The following is a 19,189-nucleotide window of genomic DNA, read 5'->3' as shown; positions in this document are numbered from 1 at the left end:
TTCATGCTAATTGTTCAAAATGCCAATGCATCATCATTTTCCACGCTTTTAGAAACCAGCGTTGAGGCGGAATCGGCGCTTCCGGCGCCGCTCCCACATTATTGGATATGCACCCCCTTATTTAACAATAACCCCGCCCACGACCATACCGTCATTTTAACTTCTTCCTCGTTCGAAACGGCCTTCTATCAGCCAGTTCCCAACGTTACGCCAATCTTGATCGAGAGCTACAGCGTGCACAGCTTAAAGCAGCTGATTTTGAGCAACGCAAACAACAGGATTGTCGTTTCAGATATCAGCTTATTTTTCAGACACAATACGTTGCATGATTTTATTTTCCTGCTAGAAGAAATGGAGTCCCAAAAAGGCCGCCTTAAGCCGATTTCGTTTATCATCAGAAGCGATCTCATTTCCGATCCTTTTCTTCTTGCAGGCATTCGGAGGCTATTTCTGACGCATTTGATCTTTTCAAAGATCGATGCAAACAACGTTTTATTGTCATTTCAATATATTCACAAGGGAAGCCTTAAGAGTGAAAAGTCTGTTTTAAATACCAAAGAGACATCGATATCTGCATACAAAGGCATCCAGTTGTTTAAAGAAAAAGAGCCGAACGAAGGAGCACTCCCGGAAAGTACGTTTTCTCTCGATACCACCGATGAGCAAAAGGAAAGAAAAACACACGTTCAGCTGCCATTTATGAAGGCCCAACTTGATTCGCTGCTTCAATATGTCCCCGACGAGGCCGATGATATCGACGAAGAGGACCCCGATGCCGATTTGGAGTTTTAGGCCAGCCAGCGGCAGGCCGCCTTTGGCTCCCATTTAAATGTGGCAATAAATTTTAATTTTTGTAATGTCTGGTGAGCCCAAAGTTCCCTATTCATGGAAGCAAACGCTTTCTGATGTGACGATTTTGCTCGATCTACCTGCCGAGATTACGAAGGCCTCGCAATTGAATGTGTCCATACAGCCAAAGCATTTGTCTGTAGCATTCAAATCGACATGCACCCCTCTTATTAGCGGCGATCTGCATAAGGCATGTAAAGTCGATGATTCCACCTGGACAATAGGTGACCAATCGTTGGTATCTCATTAGGTAGAGGATAAAAAAACCCTCTTGATACACCTTGAAAAGGAAAATAAGCAAGAGTGGTGGTCATGCATCATCCAGGGTCATCCAGAGATCGATACCAAGGCTATTGTCCCGGAAAATAGCAAGCTTTCCGACCTGGACCTTGAAACGCGGTCTCTTGTTGAAAAGATGATGTTTGATCAGCGCCAAAAGGCAGCAGGTCTTCCGACGTCCGATCAACTCAAGCAACAGGAAACGCTTCGCCGCTTCCAAGAACAGCACCCTGAAATGGATGTAAGTGTTGCGCACTTGATTTTTAGTTTTCTAATGCCAAGTTTTCACAATAAAACCGCCCCAGTGTGGGGTAGGCCCTTGGATTGATTAAATAAATAAATTTATTTTGAACAAATATTCGAGCCAGCCTTCCCATTATGGTAGTTTGTCCAGGGACCCAAACCATTTTTTGAGTAGTAGTCCATGGGATATTGAGACTGCCAGGGAATGGAGCCAAAGAGCACAGAGGCCTCGTATGGTGTAAGAAGGGGCTTTTCAAAGGCTTCACCCCAATCGATACTAAGCCGTGGGCATGCAACTTGAATCCAGCTACGGGTTATGTGAAGGGATAAAACATACGCATCGACATCTTTAAATAGGGATAGCTTTGAAGGAGATATTTCGGAAATTAAAATGGGGATGATTTCTATGTTCAGGCTTTCAGCACGCTCCTTCAAATGCTATATGGAGATAAACGCTTAGGTAATACCCTTAGGATATTTGGAGATCCTTGCCTACCAAGAGTGCTCAAGGCCATTCCAATTCGCCGACAGCCTTTAGCTTTAGCAATGGCACCCAGACGCACAGAATGCAATTTGTTGTGGTCGTAATATTCGCGAGATAGGATATTGGAATATGGATCATATCTAACGATAAGAATTTGGGTGTTGTTTTTACCTATATGCTTCGGCGGAGGGATTGGCAATCATCATTGCTTCAAGATGAAACCTACCGTCACCCACATACCTAAAGGGATATATTTTTGCAATGCGTTACAAGATAGAATCAATTGAAGACGATCCAAGCGATGGCGCAGTGCAACCAAGTACCTCGCCACCCGATAATGGGCGCTCTTGTGGAACGGAAATCGAAGAATAGCCGTGCTTCGATAGGGTGGAATATAGTTTCTACAATTAAAATACCCCCTTGCTTACGTGAACAGCACTAAGGAATTGTACGGTAGAAATGATTGCAAGCTTTTTGGTGATGGCGAAATTTTCCACCATTAGCGCTTCTAGCAGGGAAATATCAAATTGGATTTCAACAAAGACATATAGCACTCTTATTCCCTCGGTGACGTTGATCGGCACTACGAAAAGAACTGTAAATCTATACCTAGGCAAGAATGCCCAAAATGAACTAGAGAATCACACCCCAGTGCTTTGGCAGTAAAGTCATCCACACAACAAGCCCCATAAGTGACATCGCCCATAATGACGCAATCCACGTCAGCAAAGCTATACAGTGAGCATTGTTTTAGTACTCTTCAAAAATATCGGATAATAGACATGCATAAAGCAGCAGTCCCTCGGGAAACTGAAGGGCAACTATCACAGTTAGGGGGTCGAAATAACCTCTTCGAGACTGATTTCTTTTGAGAAACCAAACGATCTTGTAAATTTCAAAATTATAGTTTTTCGGTAGCTACACAATCAACATAAGGCATCAAAAAACCTTAGAAATGGCCAGCGCTAGCCGATTGTCCTCCAACAATGAAGAGGGAATGGCATTAGAAAATTTTGATTTCAGCATAAATTTTTTTAAAATAAAAATTCATGTCCCTTTCAGTGAATGAATTTGATGCTGAGCTATTATCATGTGGGCTAGCCAATCTTTCTATATCAACCTCCTTGATCAAGCAACTGCATCAAAGGTATGTCTGTTTGGGGTTAAACTTACCATCTAGATGCGGGACCGTTTCAGACAAGTCTGACAGAGCTACTGTGGAGCTTGTGCTTGATCCCAAAACCAGAATGCTTGTTTTCAAAATCATAAATAAAGGCCTTTTCGACGAGCTACAGGGCTGTATCTCTGCAGGAAAAGAGGCAAATGTTTATTGTGCGCACCGCCGGTCGGATGATGTCTTTTTTGCCGTCAAGATCTACAAAACCTCTATCCTTATATTTAAGGACCGCGAAAAATACGTTGTCGGGGAATTTCGGTTTCGCCACGGTTATAACAAGTCAAATCCTCGCAAAATGGTTCAGCTCTGGGCCGAAAAGGAGCTTCGGAATTTGAAAAGGTATTTTGGCATGCTTTCCCGTTAGGATCCGTCTCTCTGGTATCAACTGCCCGGAGCCTATACTGCTCAAGTCCCATGTGCTTTTAATGCAATTTTTGGGAGATTCAAATGGACTGTATGTGTGCATCGCTTGGCTAACTTTTAGTCCCTCTCCGACGTTAAAAAACGCGGTTATCGAATCCGCAGGAATAGCCTTCAAACTCTATGTCGACTTGATCGTCATTGTTAGGACGTTATTTCAGACATGTAAGCTGGTGCATGCTGATCTGTCCGAATATAATATTCTGTACCACCAAAAGGCCCTTTGGGTTATAGATGTTGGCCAGGCCGTTGAACATGATCATCCTTATGCGTTAGAGTTTCTAAGGAAGGATTGTCTGAACATAAATACCTACTTTAAGAAATATGTTTCCAAGATACTTCCGCTTAGATCAATATTTGATTTTGTTGTGCAGCCATTGCCAGTTGCTACTGAAAAGGACCCACAAGCCATAAGAAAGATCCTAACCAACCAGATGTCTACCATGTCGCAATTATCGCTTTCTTATCAGGAAGAAATGGACGAAAGAGTATTCCTGGAAGCGTACATTCCGAGGACTTTGAACGAAATTGTAGACATTGAAAGAGATATCGACAAACTGAATTCCGGAAATACAGAAGATCTTTTATATTGCAACATGACGTCAATTAATCACATGCCGGAGGGTCAAGGCGCTTCAACGGCCTCAGAGACCATTGAGCACGTTTGCGACGAAGCATTTGCATCTGCAGCCGACCCGGTAACCGAGTCAGAGCCTCACACAAAAAGGGTCGCGCAAAATTTGAAAAAATCAAAAGAAGAGAAACAACAGCACAAGAAATTGGTCAAAGCAGAGAATCGGTTGCGCCGTCAAAGCAAAATGAAAAAATCGGAAAAAAAACGCCTATGCAAATCTAAAAGCTGCTAAGTACGCAGTTAATAACTCAATAAATTTATTTCCCCTTCCGAGTGATCTGTAACCTCCTTCTAGTTGACGCGCTAAGCTTGAAATCGCTGGAGGCCGAAATTTCTGCCAAAAATTCATCCACAGCGAGGCTTGAATATTTCGAGGTTGCTTGGCTAGATAGTAGAATGTTAATGGAAATCGGGTTGTCGTCCGAATAAACAAACTCCTTGATTGTGACTGTCTTTGCGCTCTGGCTTTCTGCTCCAGGGTTATCACTTGAAGAGGGGCTGTTTTCTTTTCTGGGTTTAAGCGCAGATCTTTGAGTCGCTAGCCTTGACGCCGGTTCAAAGGAGACAAGATTTTTATGCCATTTAATTAGGCTCGGGTTTCTTTCCGCTTTCTCCTCAATACAATTTGTAGGCGATGCTGCAGATTTGTCTGGCATCATTTGGGCTACAAACGAACAAGGTCCGATGATTGGGCTTGGAGGCCGAGGCTGATTTAGAAAAACCGGCTTTAGGACCAGTTGAATGTCAGAATAGTATTCGGAGTTCATTTCGGTATTGTTTTTCGTTCTTGATTCAAGCTCGGATTTGGATATGGAAAGCAGTGATTTTTTCTCTACATTGTCGGCAGAAGTATCCGCATCTATACATATATTTTCAATCATTTTCGATGCTTTTCGTACATTTGGACCTACAAATTCTTCTCCAGATGCATATGATGGAGCCCCAGACAAAATTGATTCTTCTTCCGAAAGGGTTGGAGCAGAAACCTCAACAGAAGGCACTTTTACTTGTTTTTCAGACGAACAAATGGATAGTTCTTTGATGAAGGTTGAGAGCTTCCGTTTTTTCTTGTTTTTCTTCAATCTCTTACATTTGCTCTGTTCACGGTTAGCTGCGTAACTTTTATTTGTGACCATTAAAAGAAATGGGGCATAAATTAAAAACAAATTTAATAAAATTTACAGCAAATTAAAAATTAATAAAATAAAAAGGGTGCAAAATCCGTCTGTGGCGGCGTTAGAATGCCATCTTCAGAATGGTATCCAAAGACCTGGAGATTTTTGCTCTTTACAGGGACCAGAATATCTGCCATAATTGACTCTATTTGTGTTGATAATGGTTGCGTAAAAACAAAGATTTGATTTTGAAAGGAATCGGATTCAGAATGCTCGGGAAAACTATAGCTGGAAATGGGGCTGCTAAAGTGTTGGGTTTGTGAGCGTGCCGTATAAAGCTCAAACATCCCCGAAAAATCGGTGCTAAGAAAAACTTCTGAAATGATAAAGAATCTGAAAAGACTGTCGTAGGCAATGGCTACCGGCTCGACGGAGCCTGCGCAGAAATTTGCCAAACATATCAATCCTTGATTATCAAGGAGATAGTTCAAGACGCCAGAAAGCAAGTGGTGGGGGCTAGTTCGAACAATTTGTAACGCAAAGTTGTTGTCTGGCTGGTCGTTAACATGCCAGGTCTCAATAAAGTCATTTTCAGAAAGGATTTTGAAGAACCTTGGCAAAAGAGGGTATTGAATTTCTACGGTCAACAATTTAAGCGCATACGGATATTAGAAAATGGGCCTTGTAACTTGAGATCGACGAAAAACACCGCGTCAATGGAGAAGATTTGCGAAACGAGATGCTGCCAAAAGCCTATGTCTTGGTTCTAGCATTTATGGAATGCCCGAAATATCTTCAAACTAAGGGCATTAAAAATCTGCCATGCAAAATTGCGGTTTTCCTTGAAACAGAAGTGGCTAGCATACTCTGATCCCGATGCTTGCACACCAAATCCCATCATATTTCGCTTGGCCATTTTGCGTGTGTCAAAATTAAATTTTATTGTTCCTTTTTTTTTTGGTTTTTATAGGTAGCCTGGAGATGACACCTAGTTCTTTCCGAGTGTGTTCTAAAAAGGCATAGTCCTCATTAAAGGTTGTCACCGAATACTGTTGAGGACCAATAAATTTAGCAGTATCCCTCTTTCCGCTGCAGTTGTGCTCGCTCTTGTGAGTGGTCGTACATGCAAGCGAGCATGTTTTAAAGAGACACGCAGGGCACTTGTATTTATAGGGTTCTGAATTACAGACCTCACACTGAGGCTCCTTTTTAATCTGGCAAGGGGACTCCACTTTTTATTGGCCGATGACAAAAAACTATTTATTTTAAATTAAAATTAGCGGGAAGACTTGTTCTTTTTAGAGATCCAGCTTGGTTTTTTAGTTTCCTCTTTGGACATTTTTTTGTTTTGCTTTTCTTGCAATAATTTACGTTTTTTCTGCTCCTCTAATTTTCTTTTCTCGTCCCTTGCATGTTTAAGCGTCCCGAGTTCCTGGATGAGAGATGCAACTTTCTTCTCTTTTTCGTCACGAATCACAGCCAGGGCTTGGTTAATGGGCTGTTTCTTATTCGTTTTTGCCGAGGCCGTCTGCATTTTGGGCTTGGAGGCAAATGGAAGAGATTCCTCGAGCTTCTTAGGAATATGAAGCGGATTGAATCGTCGATGCTGAGTCCTGTCCTCCTCTGTAGATCTGGTGTCATAGACTGAAGATGGCTTTTGGGATGCCGGCTTTGGTGCATCGAGCGCGCGTCTAATTTCCCAATTCAAGCGCATTCCGACCCAATCCGATTTGTTTCTTAATAGTAGGGATGTGATTGGATTGTAGTAAGATCGAGGCGATATTTGCGTCCATGCCCGCAAAAAGACAATGTCAGACATCAGGAGCTTATCTTCAAAAGTAGCGCGAAAGGTGCCAGCAGGGCCCTCATGAACGGCCTTTTTAATGGAGCCTCTGATTCCAGACACCGTTCGCAATGCAGCACCTTCAAACTTGGCGACCTCGAGAGCGGAGTTGAACATGTCTTTGATCAAAGCAGTATGCTTAGCAATCTTCAAGGGGGTCCCGGTAAGTTTGAGTTTTTTGACCAGACCCGACTTTTGCTGGTCATCTCCATCTGCGCTGGAGGAAGATTCAAGAGAAATGCCGGTAAGCGCCAATCTCCAGCCAGAACATGTAGACTTGACAGAACGACATGCCACAATGCCAGTGTTATTTGGAAGTAAAGGTCCATAGAAAGCAGCCATGCAATGCGAATGACGAGGGGTGTACTTGATCATGCGTCTTCTGGAAGCTCCAGAATCCACGCGAGCACCTCGGTCGTGCGTATAAAATAAAGGGATCGATTGAAATCTGCGCCATCCAGCGCTCCATATAAGTGGCTCGTCGCTCTTCAGGATCGTCTCATGCCAGCGATGCTTTTTAACTCTGGCGTGAATTGTTCCAAATTTGGCATTTTCAGACCCAAACGGAACCACTCCCACTATGATGGGAAAGGAAGGGTCGAAATATTCGATCAATTCAGCTGGGGCCTTTTCAAGGATTATCCTGACATATGTTCCGGGAAGAAATCCTCGAATTTGATCGGACACGTCAACCGATTCGTCCTCAAACGCAGCCCGATTTAGGGCTTCTTGCGCCGCCATTGATCTTTTTGCAGCAGCAAACATGTCGTCATCTTCTGCAATCTTCATTTCTTTGGACGTCAGGGTTCTTTTTCCTGTATCATACTCGATGTCAAATCGCTTTTTGATGTCAGTTTTCTTTTTAGATAGTTCGTCTTTGGCATCTTCATCATCGCCGTCAGAAAGGCCGCCCGCCAAACCCTTTTCAAGGTCCTCGAAATCCTCGCTCTCCGAGAAACCTTGCGAGCCGTTCATCGCGCCGGAAACGAATCTAGTTCGTTTAAGAACATCCAATGCTTGTAAATCAGATGCATCCGTGATGTCATTGGGGTTAATTTCCTGGTCATTGGAGGGAGAATTGGCAGATTTGTTTAGCGTGAAAAATCCGTCGTTCGCCTCGCTTTCGACATCAGTAGCAACGTTTTCAAGGTCAGATTCTTCGGAATCAGAAAAAAGGCGTTTAGAGCCGCTTTTGATAGCTCTATTTGCACGAGCAGAATTAAATTCACTTTTTGAGGAGATATAGTCGCCATAAACCTGTGCTTGTATGGAAGATCTCGCTGGGGGCATTGCTTTTCTTCTGGAGGCGAGTGCTTCTTTCCATTTTGAATCGAGGAAAGCAGGGTTGTCCTCATCTTTCAGGCACAAATGATCATCTTGAGCTTCGAATTTGGTGAACAGGTCGATTGGATCGCCGCTCTCGTCATTGTTGTAGAACTGCTCGATATCTGAATCTTCTTCGGAGCAAGATGCGTCAAGCATGTCATTGGCTTCATCAGCACTGCCATATTCATCGACTGCATTAATATCGGTGCTGTAAGCATCATCCGATTCATTTAGAATATCCTCTTCTCCACCATATGTATCATAGTCTGATTCCTCATTCTCCACCATAAACGTAGGTGACTTTTTGCTAAACATTTGGACATCAGATTTTCTTAAACGATCATCAAGAGACTGAAACGATGTTCCCTTTAATTCGTCCAAAATCGTCAATTCTCCATCTTCGTTTATATTGGCTCTGGAGTCTGGAATATCCAAGTATACTGCATCTTTATCATAGAGAATTCCAGCCACGTCCGCCATGGGAGCATAAAGTCTTCGCTCCAGGTCTTTGAGAGTAGCCCTTGGTCTTTTCGACTGTTTCTGGTCTGCTTCCACGGGGGCCTTCAAGCTGGCTTTCAAACGCTCAGGAGTCGGACATGGATCTTCCAATCTCGTGATAGAATTCAACGATAAATCACCAATACCTGGAACATGGGCAGAGATAGGGGTTGAAATATTCAATGGAGGTCGAAGAGTACAGCCTCTTGTCCATCCATAAAGCGCAACTTTTCTGTCAGAGTGCGGAGCTTCCCGTAGAATATCGGGTGGTGTGAGATCCTCAATCCGGTCAATCAGCAAATATGAATTTGTATTTTTCCAAATTATAGGACGAGGCTTTGCTACAGCCAGAAGGCGAGACAGATTTAATACATCCCTTGGATAATACAAAGGGGTTCTGGAGTCACCCGGTGTTTGGGAGTTTCCACCGACAACACCGGAGAGTGAGAACAATTTGACCCCAGAGTGGGTCTCTGACCACCATCTGTGCTTAAGTGCATGTTTTGACTTTTTCAACGCTTCAGGAGATGTGAAAGTGTCCAAATGGGTCATGGCACCAATGACTTTGGGCATTCCATGCGAAGAGGCAATAGCAAGAAATTCAAAGGTTTCCATTTCAAATCCATAAGAGGCATCAATCAAAAGAACAACAAGATCCGCTATCTTTGCAACATCTATCATTGCGCCGAGGTCGTTTGGGCACTCCAGAAGCGTAATTCGCCGTGACTTTCCGCTCACTACAGTTATGGGTCCTGATACTTTTGATAGGTTTTGGCGAGAAAATCTTTTGACCAACGATCGGATAAGTGTTGATTTTCCAACATTAGGAGGACCAACAATTGCAACAACCAGTGGGGGAGGATCTAAATCTGGAGTTCTATTTACGAGCGGGACATGAAATTTTGCCTCTTTCTTGTCGGCAGTCCTTTGTCCAGATTTTGCTGCTTTTGATCCCCTATATACGGCGAATGCTTTGGGGTTTTGTCGTACCGCAGCCTTTCCAGGACCGGCCTTTTTGTCCTTTTTCCGTCCCGCTTGGGACGGACGATGTTGTTTGTGGAATTCGGCAGTCATAAATTTTCTTTTTTTTAAAGTTTATTTTAAAAATCAAAATTGGCACTATGGTGGCGGCATCGCCTCGGCCGCAACTTTTGCTTGAAGACTACCAACTTGCTATTTTGAAGTCTGTTCTTTGGCATCAATTCAGCGACTTTGAAATCGCCTCAGAACGATCCATTAAGTTTACATGATTCCTAATTTCTTAGTCAATTTAATTATCTTGTATCCGAGTGCATAGATAATGGAGCAAGCCAAACGTTGCTTTTGATTAACCCGGGCCCATTTCCAAATGGATATGTCTATAAAGTATATTTTATAAATTATTCTATAGACTACCCAAAAAGCATTAGCTCGCCTTGGGCAAACAGAAGAAAGAAGACACATCATTCTTCGTCTATCTGGCCTGATCGACGGTGACGATAGAATAGCTCTAGCCGACATGGTCCAGCAATTGGCCTTACTTGATCCAATATTTAAGAATTTATTAGGCAATGATTCTAACCCAAAGACATTTTCAGAATGTTTTTCACTTCTTGTCGAAGCAATTGAAACAAAATTATCTTTTACTGCAATTGTATTTATAGTCGAGGACATTGACTTGTTTGCTAAACAGCCAAAACAATCCGTTCTGTATAGTCTTTTTGACCTGGTCCACGTGTCAAGAAACCGACCAATTATAGTTATTGGGTGCACTAGTCGCTCTGTACGTTTTCTCATCTCTAAATTGGTAGAATTTTTCAGAGCTACTGGAAAAAAGAGTTCGGTCGAGATTCAATCCTCGATCGATTTTCCTTCGTGAGGGAAATTCTTCATCCCTTGGATCGTTTTCTTTGTTGTGTTCGAAGGCGTTTAACATACCGCAATCGATCGATTCCCTTCCGTCTTCTTTTATTGACGAATTTAATGAACGAATTGAAAATTTATTTTCAGATTCCTCTGAACTTGTAGATGCTTTAAAGGCATATTATTTGGCTTTTGATGTTCCTTATCAGATGCTCCAGAAACTAATCCCCGTAATATATTCCCTTTCTGTCACAGATCCTTTTATCACGGCCACCTTACTGAAAGATGTGATTGAATCGCAAACTGCGGATCAACATTATCAAGTAATTCAAGGTTCCTTTTTTCATTTATCGTTTAGGACTCGCTATTTCTGAAATTTCGCTACTTGTAATCTTGTTTAGGGTTAGGGGGGTTCTGCCACCCATTACATTTGGTGGACTATATGAAGAATATCGCCTCTTTTCTTCTCAATCGTTTTCAGATCTGGCCGAACTATGCACAAGGAGCATGGCTTTGCATGTATTCGCGTATCATACTAACATCGACATAGGCCGTAAAACGTTTGATTTCTCAAGGTCTTATAGTGATTGATGGAAAATCTCCAATCGAATTTGAAGGTTTAACACTCGCAGTAAATCCCAGAACCCTTGTTAGGGCTATGGAGGGCCTGGAAAGATGCCCCACTATAATTAGATCTTGGCTCAGAGAAGATGGGGTTAACCCCTCATGACTCCCCATAAAATTACTTGTTAAGATAATAAATTGTGCTTTTGAGTTTATTCTCTATACTTTCAATGGCGGTGGCCAATACCAGCTGCCGATTGATCTCTATTTTGAGTTGGGGCAAGTTGCTTTTCAAGCTCTTTCTCTACCAAATGAGTTAAAAAAAGTACGTTTCATATGAGTATTGTGAATTTTGAAAATAATCCCAAAGTAAACTAGTGCCCCAATCAGAAAAGGAACTTCGGCTCTAAAGCTAACAGGAGGGTACTTGGGGTATCGTGAAGTAAAGGGTAACCAAACCATTCTTGTCTAAAATTTAAAATTTACTGAAATTGCATATGTTCAACTTTAAAATTCAAATTTTATCGATTCCGTATTTTCGTCGTCATTTTCAAATCCATACGTAGCTGCAATTGCTACAACGCTAAAATTCGGTATCTCGCTCAATCATAATCATAAACTTTACAGAAAATGTATTATTAGTTAACAAGGATTTCATTATATGTTTTAAAAACCTATTGAATCCAGTATGCATAATAACTGCTTTGGAAAGACGGGTTGAGTTTCGTACAGTGATCACTTGGCTAAAAACCAATGTAGATCTGCTTGGATCTCTTCGCAAATATTTCCTACTTTAAAAAAGTTAAAATTTAATCTCAAATGCAAAGTTTAGCATCTGCTTTGGTCAGGTAATCAACTTCAGCCCACTAGACCTCCCCCCCCTTCCCTAGCCTATTTCTAAAGCGGACTCGAGATGTATAGCGAAAATGGCGGGCATCAAACGGGGATTGAAACCCCTATTTGTAAATTGATAAACTTTACAGCACTTTTAAGCGCTAATTAAGTAACCTCAGCAATTCGTAAATCCGTGTAATCTAATTACACGGTGTCTTGAATTTGGAATTTTAAAACCAAACCCTAAAATGTAGGTCTGTTTAAATCTTATAATGCCGTCATCTTGAGTAATATTTTTGCGAATGGAACCGATAAAGAGACAAAGCATCAAACTTTGTGTCTCAATTTCTTTACTTCTCGCTTTTCTTTCAGTTTTGACGTATTATTTTTATCAAGTTTACACGGGAAAAAAGCTAAATGCCAGCATCTCCATCCCCTCTGATGTGCTCTTAAAAGAGTATAGTCGAACAATTATTCAAGACATAGGGGGTATTTTGGATCTAAATGTCCCGTATTCTCTGATACACGAGCTTGCTCTTCCTCGACCAGTTGGGTCGAAGCAACATCGGAGAGTTATTGAGATTATTTCAAAGAAATTGAAGCAGTTCCATATGAGCGTGTTTCATGATAAGTTTCAATCAGACACTGTACTTGGTGTCAAAAGTTTTACAAACATCATCGCCATTGACAATTTAAAAGCGACCTCATTTATAATCCTAGCTGCACATTTTGATTCTAAACGAACTTCAAAAAATGTTGATCGAGAAAAGTTCTCTGGAGCTTCAGATGCTGCAGCATCCTGTAGCATTTTACTCGCCTTGGCTCAATTGTTATCAAGCTACAGGATTACCACGACGCAATTGGGGGTTATGTTTATTTTTTTCGACGGCGAAGAGGCATTTAAGAGCTGGACCGACAAAGATTCATTATATGGCTCAAAACATCTTGCGAAGGTATTTTCTAAAAGGAAAGATGAGGTGAAGCTATCCGATCTGCACCTGATCGAATACGAATCTAGTGATAGTGATCAGAAGACCAAAGCTTTTAATGTCGATTCAATTTCACTATTCATCCTTCTAGACTTGCTAGGAGCCAGGGATGATGTGCAAGTTGCATCTTTCTTTAAAAATACACACAAGGAGTTTCTTGAACTCTTTAAAATTGCAAAGCAAGTCGAGGCATACCTGCCCCCTCTGGAGCAACAATATTCTCAACAGCAAAAAAGAAAACCCCAGCTAATGTCCCAAAGGCTTGTAGACACCCTAGTCGTAGAAGATGATCATCTGCCTTTTAAAAAGCTGGGAATCCCAATTCTGCTTCTCGTTCCTGCTCCCTTCCCAAAGCACTGGCATACTTTGGAAGACTCTATAGACAATTTAGATGGCCGCGCATTGTATCATTGGACAATCTCGCTTTTTTTGTATTTCGCAGCAAAAAATCAAGTATCGGATTTTTAGTGGCCATTGATTGGCTCCTTTGGTCGAGCATAATTTAATCGTCAGAAATAAAATTTAAAGTAATCAACTTCATAATTTACGGGGCTCCTAAACTCATGATTATGAGTCATAGTTTGGTCATTTCAATTAAACACAACAATTAGTATTTATGATTGGTCCAAATACTCAGAATGAATATTGACGACGTATCGATTGAATCATTATGTCTATAAAAGACGGATGCTTGTTTTGATTTTTTATGAATTTGATTTTGATCGAAGAGTCGCTATTGCAGCAGAAGCTGGCTTTTTTGGCTATGGTTGTTGCAGACATGATGCAATCTGGTTTAGCCACCTTCTACATCGTTACTCTTATCCAAAACATAGTTGGTAAAGACTTCCTTATGTTGTCGATCTTGCCAACTCATGTTGCTATATCTGTATCCGTAAATGATTTAAATCAAAAAGATATATCAAGCTCTAGGGCTTTTAAATCAGGATACAATATGAAAAAAATGGAGAGGCTTACTCGTCTCCTTAAAGGGCCTTTGGATGACCCAAAAGCTAGTGAAATTTCTTCGAGCCGATTTTCAGCAAAAGAACTTAGTGGTGGGTATGATGAAAAACAAACGACCAAACCTTTTGCACATTCTGGGCATATTCAGTGTTCTGACGATGCTGATGATTCTGAACACGTTGAGGCCAATCATAATGTTGAGACGACAGGAGCTTTTGGACCTCCTGAGGGTTCTGAGGTAGCCGGTGTTTCGCTAGCTCCTCAGGTTGATAAAACTATGGCAACTTCCAGTACACAAGCTAACAATGGAAATTCTCCTGATGTCTTTATAACTATCGAAGACTCTCGTTTTAAAGTTGATGCTAATTTGGAGAAATCAGAAGATAAAGATAAGAATTTTAACTCCGATAAGGACATTGATAAAATTAAGGTTGATTCACGTATCATTTCAAGGCTTGATAACTTGAAAAAAGAATATGAAAAAATGAAACATGAACCGGATTCTTCTATTTTAAAAGGAATTCCTTTCTGTTCGGCCACGAAAAATAATATACTTGGGATTCACTTTATAGCTGCTGTATTTGCTGCTGTTTCTGGACCTATGTGTTTTTCTGGTTCTCTGAAAGACCAGTGTTACGGCTCTATAGTTGGAATCATTGCTGCTATACTACTTTATTTTACCGAGATCTCAATACTTTTTAACCGCACTCAAGTTTTTATAAGTTCTATTATATGTGGGTTTTTGACCTTCCTTTTCTGCTATTATGATAGTGAAATCTCATTTTGGCCAATCGTTTTGGGAGCTACCCTTTGGAACCTTCCTGGTTTCTCGATAACGATGGGGGTAGTAGAAACATTTTATTTCAAGTCCAGCGGGGGGATTATCGGAGTTTCGATGCTCATCAAAGGAATGTCAGAGGGTATTCTCATGGCGCTTGGATTCGGTGTCTCAATATATATTGGTCGATTAATCTTTAACGGGCATTATGTGCACCTCTCTATTCGTGCTAATAGTACCGAGCAATTTTCCCCTACTACGATTGCACTATTTTCTTCTTCCTTTTTGACAGTTGGGGCGACCCTTCTAATGGAAGGATCACGTATGCAAATTCTCCTTTCTTTTATTCCTATGGTAGTTTGCAACTTTGTCTTATTTGGTTGCATCGAGTTGGGAATGCCAAGCATGCTTTGCGATTTCCTTGCCTCTTTCTCAGTTTGCATCTTGTCTATGATAATTAGCGAATATACAAAGAGCTCTTATCTTGTTTACGTTTATAATGGAATCCTTCCTCTCGTCCCTGGGGGCAATTTTGTCAAGGAAACGTTTGGAATTATTGAAGACATGGTTGTTGGCGATTACGAGCACCCTGAAAAAAAAGATTTCGCCAAGACAAAGTATCCTCCGTTTATGTCGTCAATCGTATCTGCATTTAGTATTGGGCTTGGAATAATCGTTAGCGACTCTATTTATAATCTATTGAAAAAATCACTCTTAAAACTGAAAAAAGTTGTCACATTTTACCAGATTCTTCTTAAGTAAATCGTGGTATCCAATGGATGAGAGCAAATAAACTTTTTTAAAAGAGGTATTAATTGTGGCCATGTAAAAGTTGGCAAGCAGCTTCCATGTAAGTATGGATGGGTAATAACTTTTGAACCAACCACGGTCTCCATAAATCAGAGCCTGCTTTGGGATCATGAATGCATATAATGCTTTGACGCTACGAACAAATATAGGGTTGCAAATTGTATTTTAGATATTTTGGCGATGATTTTTGTTTGGGGGTGCATTCACAGCAGAAGCATTCGAAGAATACTTTGGCATGATGCAATTACGACCAGGACTAACTGTGGGGCTGAAGTATTGATCTTTAGCTATAACTTTGATTTTGAAAGAAAGTTGGAAACATTTCTAGGAAGCTCTTCCGATTGAAGAGCAGACGAATTGACCAGTGCAATTTTCTGCAAGCCCTGTTTGATTGAGGGATGCTCATACGAGTCAAGAATGGACCTTTTTGTATTTTCAACTGCAGTTTGGCTTTTGGATGCCAAAATACCGGCCAAATTTTCCCCGGCCTCTAAGACACTTAATGCCGATGATATGGAACCTTTTAATTGCGCGTAGCTATCAAATAGATCCCCCTGAATGAATCCAAAAGCTTTGGCCTCACTTGCACCCCATGTCCTTCCGGTAAGACACAATTCCAGAGCAATTCCGGAGCTTGATACACATTTTGGAAGTCTCTGTAAAGTGCCAAGGTCTGCCGCGAGGCCAAGATCTACTTCCTAAAAATGCATTTTCGATGATTACCTTGACCGAGAATTTGGCACCTTTAGTGGATAATCTCATATCCGCACAACAGATGAGATCGACGCCTAAAGGTTATTTCGCCAAAAAACTTATACCGGCGCCGTAGCAAATCCCATCAATTAAAGCAATGATAGGCTTCTTGCATTCGTAAATTGTGTTCAGGGAATCTTGCATGAACTATCATGAGCCACTTGGCTTTAAAGCTACCTGGATTTCTTGGTAGAGCCTTTTTGCCTTTTTTGCTATGTAAATCAATGGTCAACCAAAGTACCTCCATCCATATTTGGCGAATTGAGCTCAACAAGAAGAGACTTGAGATATTGGACTAGATCAATAGTTGTACAAAAACAACACTTACAGTCAATTCCGCTGCAGAAAACCCCTGGTGTGGACGATGATAGAACAACAGAGTGGATTGACTTGTCTTCATTTATGAGCGTGAAGCATCGAGATATTTCCACAAAGGCCCTAGGGAAAACCCGAATCATGGCTTACTCTCTTGAGAGTGCATTTAAAGTGCTTGGAATATTGAGCATTACAATGGCAATTGAGTCATTTGTAGAATGACGACTGAAACTTATCGTCCCATCAGTGTTAAACGGATTCTTTGGCCTGGGCTTGGGATGGACAGAATCAGTGCTCATTGAAATTTAAATGCACTTTTGGTCAAAATAGTCAAATCGATCATTTTGAATGCTTATTGAAGCATATTCGTCAAGTCGGCAAATTAAACATTCCAAATGGCAATAATTTATTGCTGTCAGTGCAGGAAAGAATTTTTGACCCTAATTTAGGGACAATTTGTTTGCACGGTTTACACCAAATTTGGTAACGGTGTTTTACAAGCGCGCCGAAAGTATTTATATTTAACTTCAATTCCACGTAGTGATGTATTTATTGGTCGCCATTTGGGTTTGCATGTGCCTGCTGGATGATGCTTTTGTTTGCAATTCTTTACACTTCAATATTTGACCAAACGGCGAATCACTTTAAGTTTAAATGCAAATTCCAATTTCTTTTGTGCCCTCGCTTAATTGGGTTTTGCGCTTACCAATGGCTATTTCTTTCCGAAACTTAATTGGTCATCATGCATGAAATATGAGCTCAATGTAAATTTATTGTTTATTGCCTTCTTTACTGCCGGGAAATGACAGCAGAAACACCAAGAAAATCAATTGCTAACCGTGTTATTGAAATGATCGCAGGAGACCCCGAGGATGAGGGCAAGATCGCCGCAGATGAAGAGAGCATCACTGTTTCTAATGAAAAAATTTCTGCAGAGGAAAAAAAAAGCTGGATATCATCAAACGGTGCAAATCTTGAAGAAAAGGAAGATAAGGATTTGGCGATGGCATCAAGAAAACGAAAGCCTGGTAACCTGGCAACGAAAACTCCCGTTGACGAGACGGTAGGGGTGATAAGCGAAGAGTCCGTCTCTAAAACCGACTTGCCAATGTCCGAGGCGAAAGAAAAAGTGCAGGCACAAGTTAATGATGTCCTTGAGCGTCAGATGGCTGGTGAGACCACACCATTGCGACAAAAGGAAGTCGAGAATGTAGTGGAAGAAAATGGTACTACTAATCTATTAGTGGCGAATGGTTCACGATCTTCGATCGGAGAATCACCGCTGAAAAATCATGTCATTGAAACAGAGGAGATGGCCCGGGCCACCACAACACCCGGAGAAAAGATCCCAGAACCCAAATCTTCAGAGGAAAAGAGCTCCGCTGCTTTTATTGCGAGTGCCTCCAAAACTTCTCTGAAAAGTGCCGCAGAAACATCGACCAAAAGCGCCACAAATGTATCCACAAAAAGCGCCACCAATGTATCGACCAAAAGCGCTACAAATGTGTCCACAAAAAGCAACCTCAGTGGCGGCAAAGGCAGTTCCACCAGTGTTTCAAACAATGCCGCAAATGGCTCGAAGGGTGTAGTAGCGACTAGCGGCATTTCGAATTCGTCGCTACGTGACTCGTCCATTGTGAGCGGTGGCATTTCGACGACGCCCGTCGCTATTCATAGCGGCACCTTCTGGAAGCAAGGAAAATATCTTTCATGCTCGTGGAAAGAGCGTCACTTCCAGCTATTTTCAACCGGAGAGCTCAAGTGGTACCTTCCTGGAAACTCGGCGACTGTTAAAGGGATACTTGCCAATGTCAATAGCTCGTCAACAGTCATAAATCTCCCAGAGAAAAAAGTGAATGTCACTCGGGCAGACAAGTCGAAGCTGTCCCTTCACATGCTGGCGCTCAAGACACGGGGAGCAGGTAGCCAGCTATCACCTAAGACCATGCTGCTTGGAATGGAAAGTGAGCAAGAGATGATGACGTTTATTGAGAAAACCAAGCAGATAAGCATATCTGCAAGTAACTAAATTTGACTAAAATGTAATCTATCACATTGTAAGGCTGAGGTTTCGTATGATGACACCCTTTCGCTTTAAGAATTTCCGCTTTAAAATAGGGCTATCATGGCATACGATTTTTAAATCGTATTCTCACGAGCGCCTCCGTTCGCCTGTAGATATGGGCATCCAACTGTGAATCATCATCTGGATTTCAAAAAGCCACCCACAGCCTGCTCACAGCCTACTCACAGCCTACTCACAGCCTACTCACAGGAGTCCACACGAATACGATGGATGAAAGCCGGAATGCGTCTAAGCTCAAGATCAATTCTAGGTATTTGGCCAAGGGCATCCTCGACGGTCGTTGACCAGTGCTTATTTGGCGAAGAAAAGACGTGGACAAGCCATGAAATGTGTTCCTTGAGGCATTAACAAATGCTTATCATTAATAAACGAGTAAATGGCGTATAT

At 41.6% G+C, this 19,189-nt stretch overlaps 12 protein-coding genes across 12 annotated transcripts; 7 read left to right on the top strand and 5 right to left on the bottom strand.

Annotated features, from left to right (window-relative positions):
• Positions 1-3: 3 nt before the first annotated feature.
• DI09_13p260 (uncharacterized protein) lies at positions 4-792 on the top strand (the record flags this gene model as incomplete). Its single annotated transcript, XM_013383710.1, has 1 exon — positions 4-792. One exon carries the CDS (start codon positions 4-6, stop codon positions 790-792), a length of 789 nt encoding a protein of 262 aa, XP_013239164.1.
• Positions 793-856: 64 nt separating this feature from the next.
• DI09_13p250 (uncharacterized protein) lies at positions 857-1,456 on the top strand (the record flags this gene model as incomplete). The annotated part of the gene is made up of 2 exons (XM_013383709.1): positions 857-1,087; positions 1,139-1,456. 2 exons carry the CDS (start codon positions 857-859, stop codon positions 1,454-1,456), a joined length of 549 nt encoding a protein of 182 aa, XP_013239163.1.
• A 14-nt stretch (positions 1,457-1,470) lies between these two features.
• On the bottom strand, positions 1,471-2,881 carry DI09_13p240 (diphthamide biosynthesis protein 1; the record flags this gene model as incomplete). Its single annotated transcript, XM_013383708.1, is given in 8 exon segments — positions 1,471-1,809; positions 1,839-1,995; positions 2,027-2,095; positions 2,126-2,256; positions 2,272-2,438; positions 2,465-2,586; positions 2,613-2,773; positions 2,804-2,881. The coding sequence occupies 8 exon segments, from the start codon at positions 2,879-2,881 to the stop codon at positions 1,471-1,473; spliced, it is 1,224 nt and encodes a 407-aa protein (XP_013239162.1).
• A 23-nt stretch (positions 2,882-2,904) lies between these two features.
• DI09_13p230 (serine/threonine-protein kinase RIO1) lies at positions 2,905-4,318 on the top strand (the record flags this gene model as incomplete). Its single annotated transcript, XM_013383707.1, has 2 exons — positions 2,905-3,371; positions 3,517-4,318. 2 exons carry the CDS (start codon positions 2,905-2,907, stop codon positions 4,316-4,318), a joined length of 1,269 nt encoding a protein of 422 aa, XP_013239161.1.
• A 25-nt stretch (positions 4,319-4,343) lies between these two features.
• Positions 4,344-5,222, bottom strand: DI09_13p220 (uncharacterized protein; the record flags this gene model as incomplete). Its single annotated transcript, XM_013383706.1, has 1 exon — positions 4,344-5,222. One exon carries the CDS (start codon positions 5,220-5,222, stop codon positions 4,344-4,346), a length of 879 nt encoding a protein of 292 aa, XP_013239160.1.
• Positions 5,223-5,281: 59 nt separating this feature from the next.
• Positions 5,282-6,117, bottom strand: DI09_13p210 (uncharacterized protein; the record flags this gene model as incomplete). The annotated part of the gene is made up of 2 exons (XM_013383705.1): positions 5,282-5,813; positions 6,068-6,117. 2 exons carry the CDS (start codon positions 6,115-6,117, stop codon positions 5,282-5,284), a joined length of 582 nt encoding a protein of 193 aa, XP_013239159.1.
• Positions 6,118-6,477: 360 nt separating this feature from the next.
• DI09_13p200 (uncharacterized protein) lies at positions 6,478-9,942 on the bottom strand (the record flags this gene model as incomplete). Its single annotated transcript, XM_013383704.1, has 1 exon — positions 6,478-9,942. The coding sequence occupies one exon, from the start codon at positions 9,940-9,942 to the stop codon at positions 6,478-6,480; it is 3,465 nt and encodes a 1,154-aa protein (XP_013239158.1).
• Positions 9,943-10,366: 424 nt separating this feature from the next.
• Positions 10,367-11,440, top strand: DI09_13p190 (uncharacterized protein; the record flags this gene model as incomplete). Its single annotated transcript, XM_013383703.1, has 3 exons — positions 10,367-10,501; positions 10,659-11,033; positions 11,261-11,440. 3 exons carry the CDS (start codon positions 10,367-10,369, stop codon positions 11,438-11,440), a joined length of 690 nt encoding a protein of 229 aa, XP_013239157.1.
• A 970-nt stretch (positions 11,441-12,410) lies between these two features.
• Positions 12,411-13,565, top strand: DI09_13p180 (uncharacterized protein; the record flags this gene model as incomplete). The annotated part of the gene is made up of 1 exon (XM_013383702.1): positions 12,411-13,565. One exon carries the CDS (start codon positions 12,411-12,413, stop codon positions 13,563-13,565), a length of 1,155 nt encoding a protein of 384 aa, XP_013239156.1.
• A 238-nt stretch (positions 13,566-13,803) lies between these two features.
• On the top strand, positions 13,804-15,600 carry DI09_13p170 (uncharacterized protein; the record flags this gene model as incomplete). The annotated part of the gene is made up of 1 exon (XM_013383701.1): positions 13,804-15,600. The coding sequence occupies one exon, from the start codon at positions 13,804-13,806 to the stop codon at positions 15,598-15,600; it is 1,797 nt and encodes a 598-aa protein (XP_013239155.1).
• A 335-nt stretch (positions 15,601-15,935) lies between these two features.
• Positions 15,936-16,545, bottom strand: DI09_13p160 (uncharacterized protein; the record flags this gene model as incomplete). Its single annotated transcript, XM_013383700.1, has 3 exons — positions 15,936-16,346; positions 16,372-16,436; positions 16,467-16,545. 3 exons carry the CDS (start codon positions 16,543-16,545, stop codon positions 15,936-15,938), a joined length of 555 nt encoding a protein of 184 aa, XP_013239154.1.
• Positions 16,546-17,518: 973 nt separating this feature from the next.
• Positions 17,519-18,745, top strand: DI09_13p150 (uncharacterized protein; the record flags this gene model as incomplete). Its single annotated transcript, XM_013383699.1, has 1 exon — positions 17,519-18,745. One exon carries the CDS (start codon positions 17,519-17,521, stop codon positions 18,743-18,745), a length of 1,227 nt encoding a protein of 408 aa, XP_013239153.1.
• Between the last annotated feature and the right edge of the window lie 444 nt (positions 18,746-19,189).

Source organism: Mitosporidium daphniae (genome assembly GCF_000760515.2).
Source record: "Mitosporidium daphniae strain UGP3 chromosome Unknown contig-13, whole genome shotgun sequence".
NCBI lineage: Eukaryota > Fungi > Microsporidia > Mitosporidium > Mitosporidium daphniae.
This window is presented reverse-complemented; position numbering and strand designations above follow the sequence as displayed.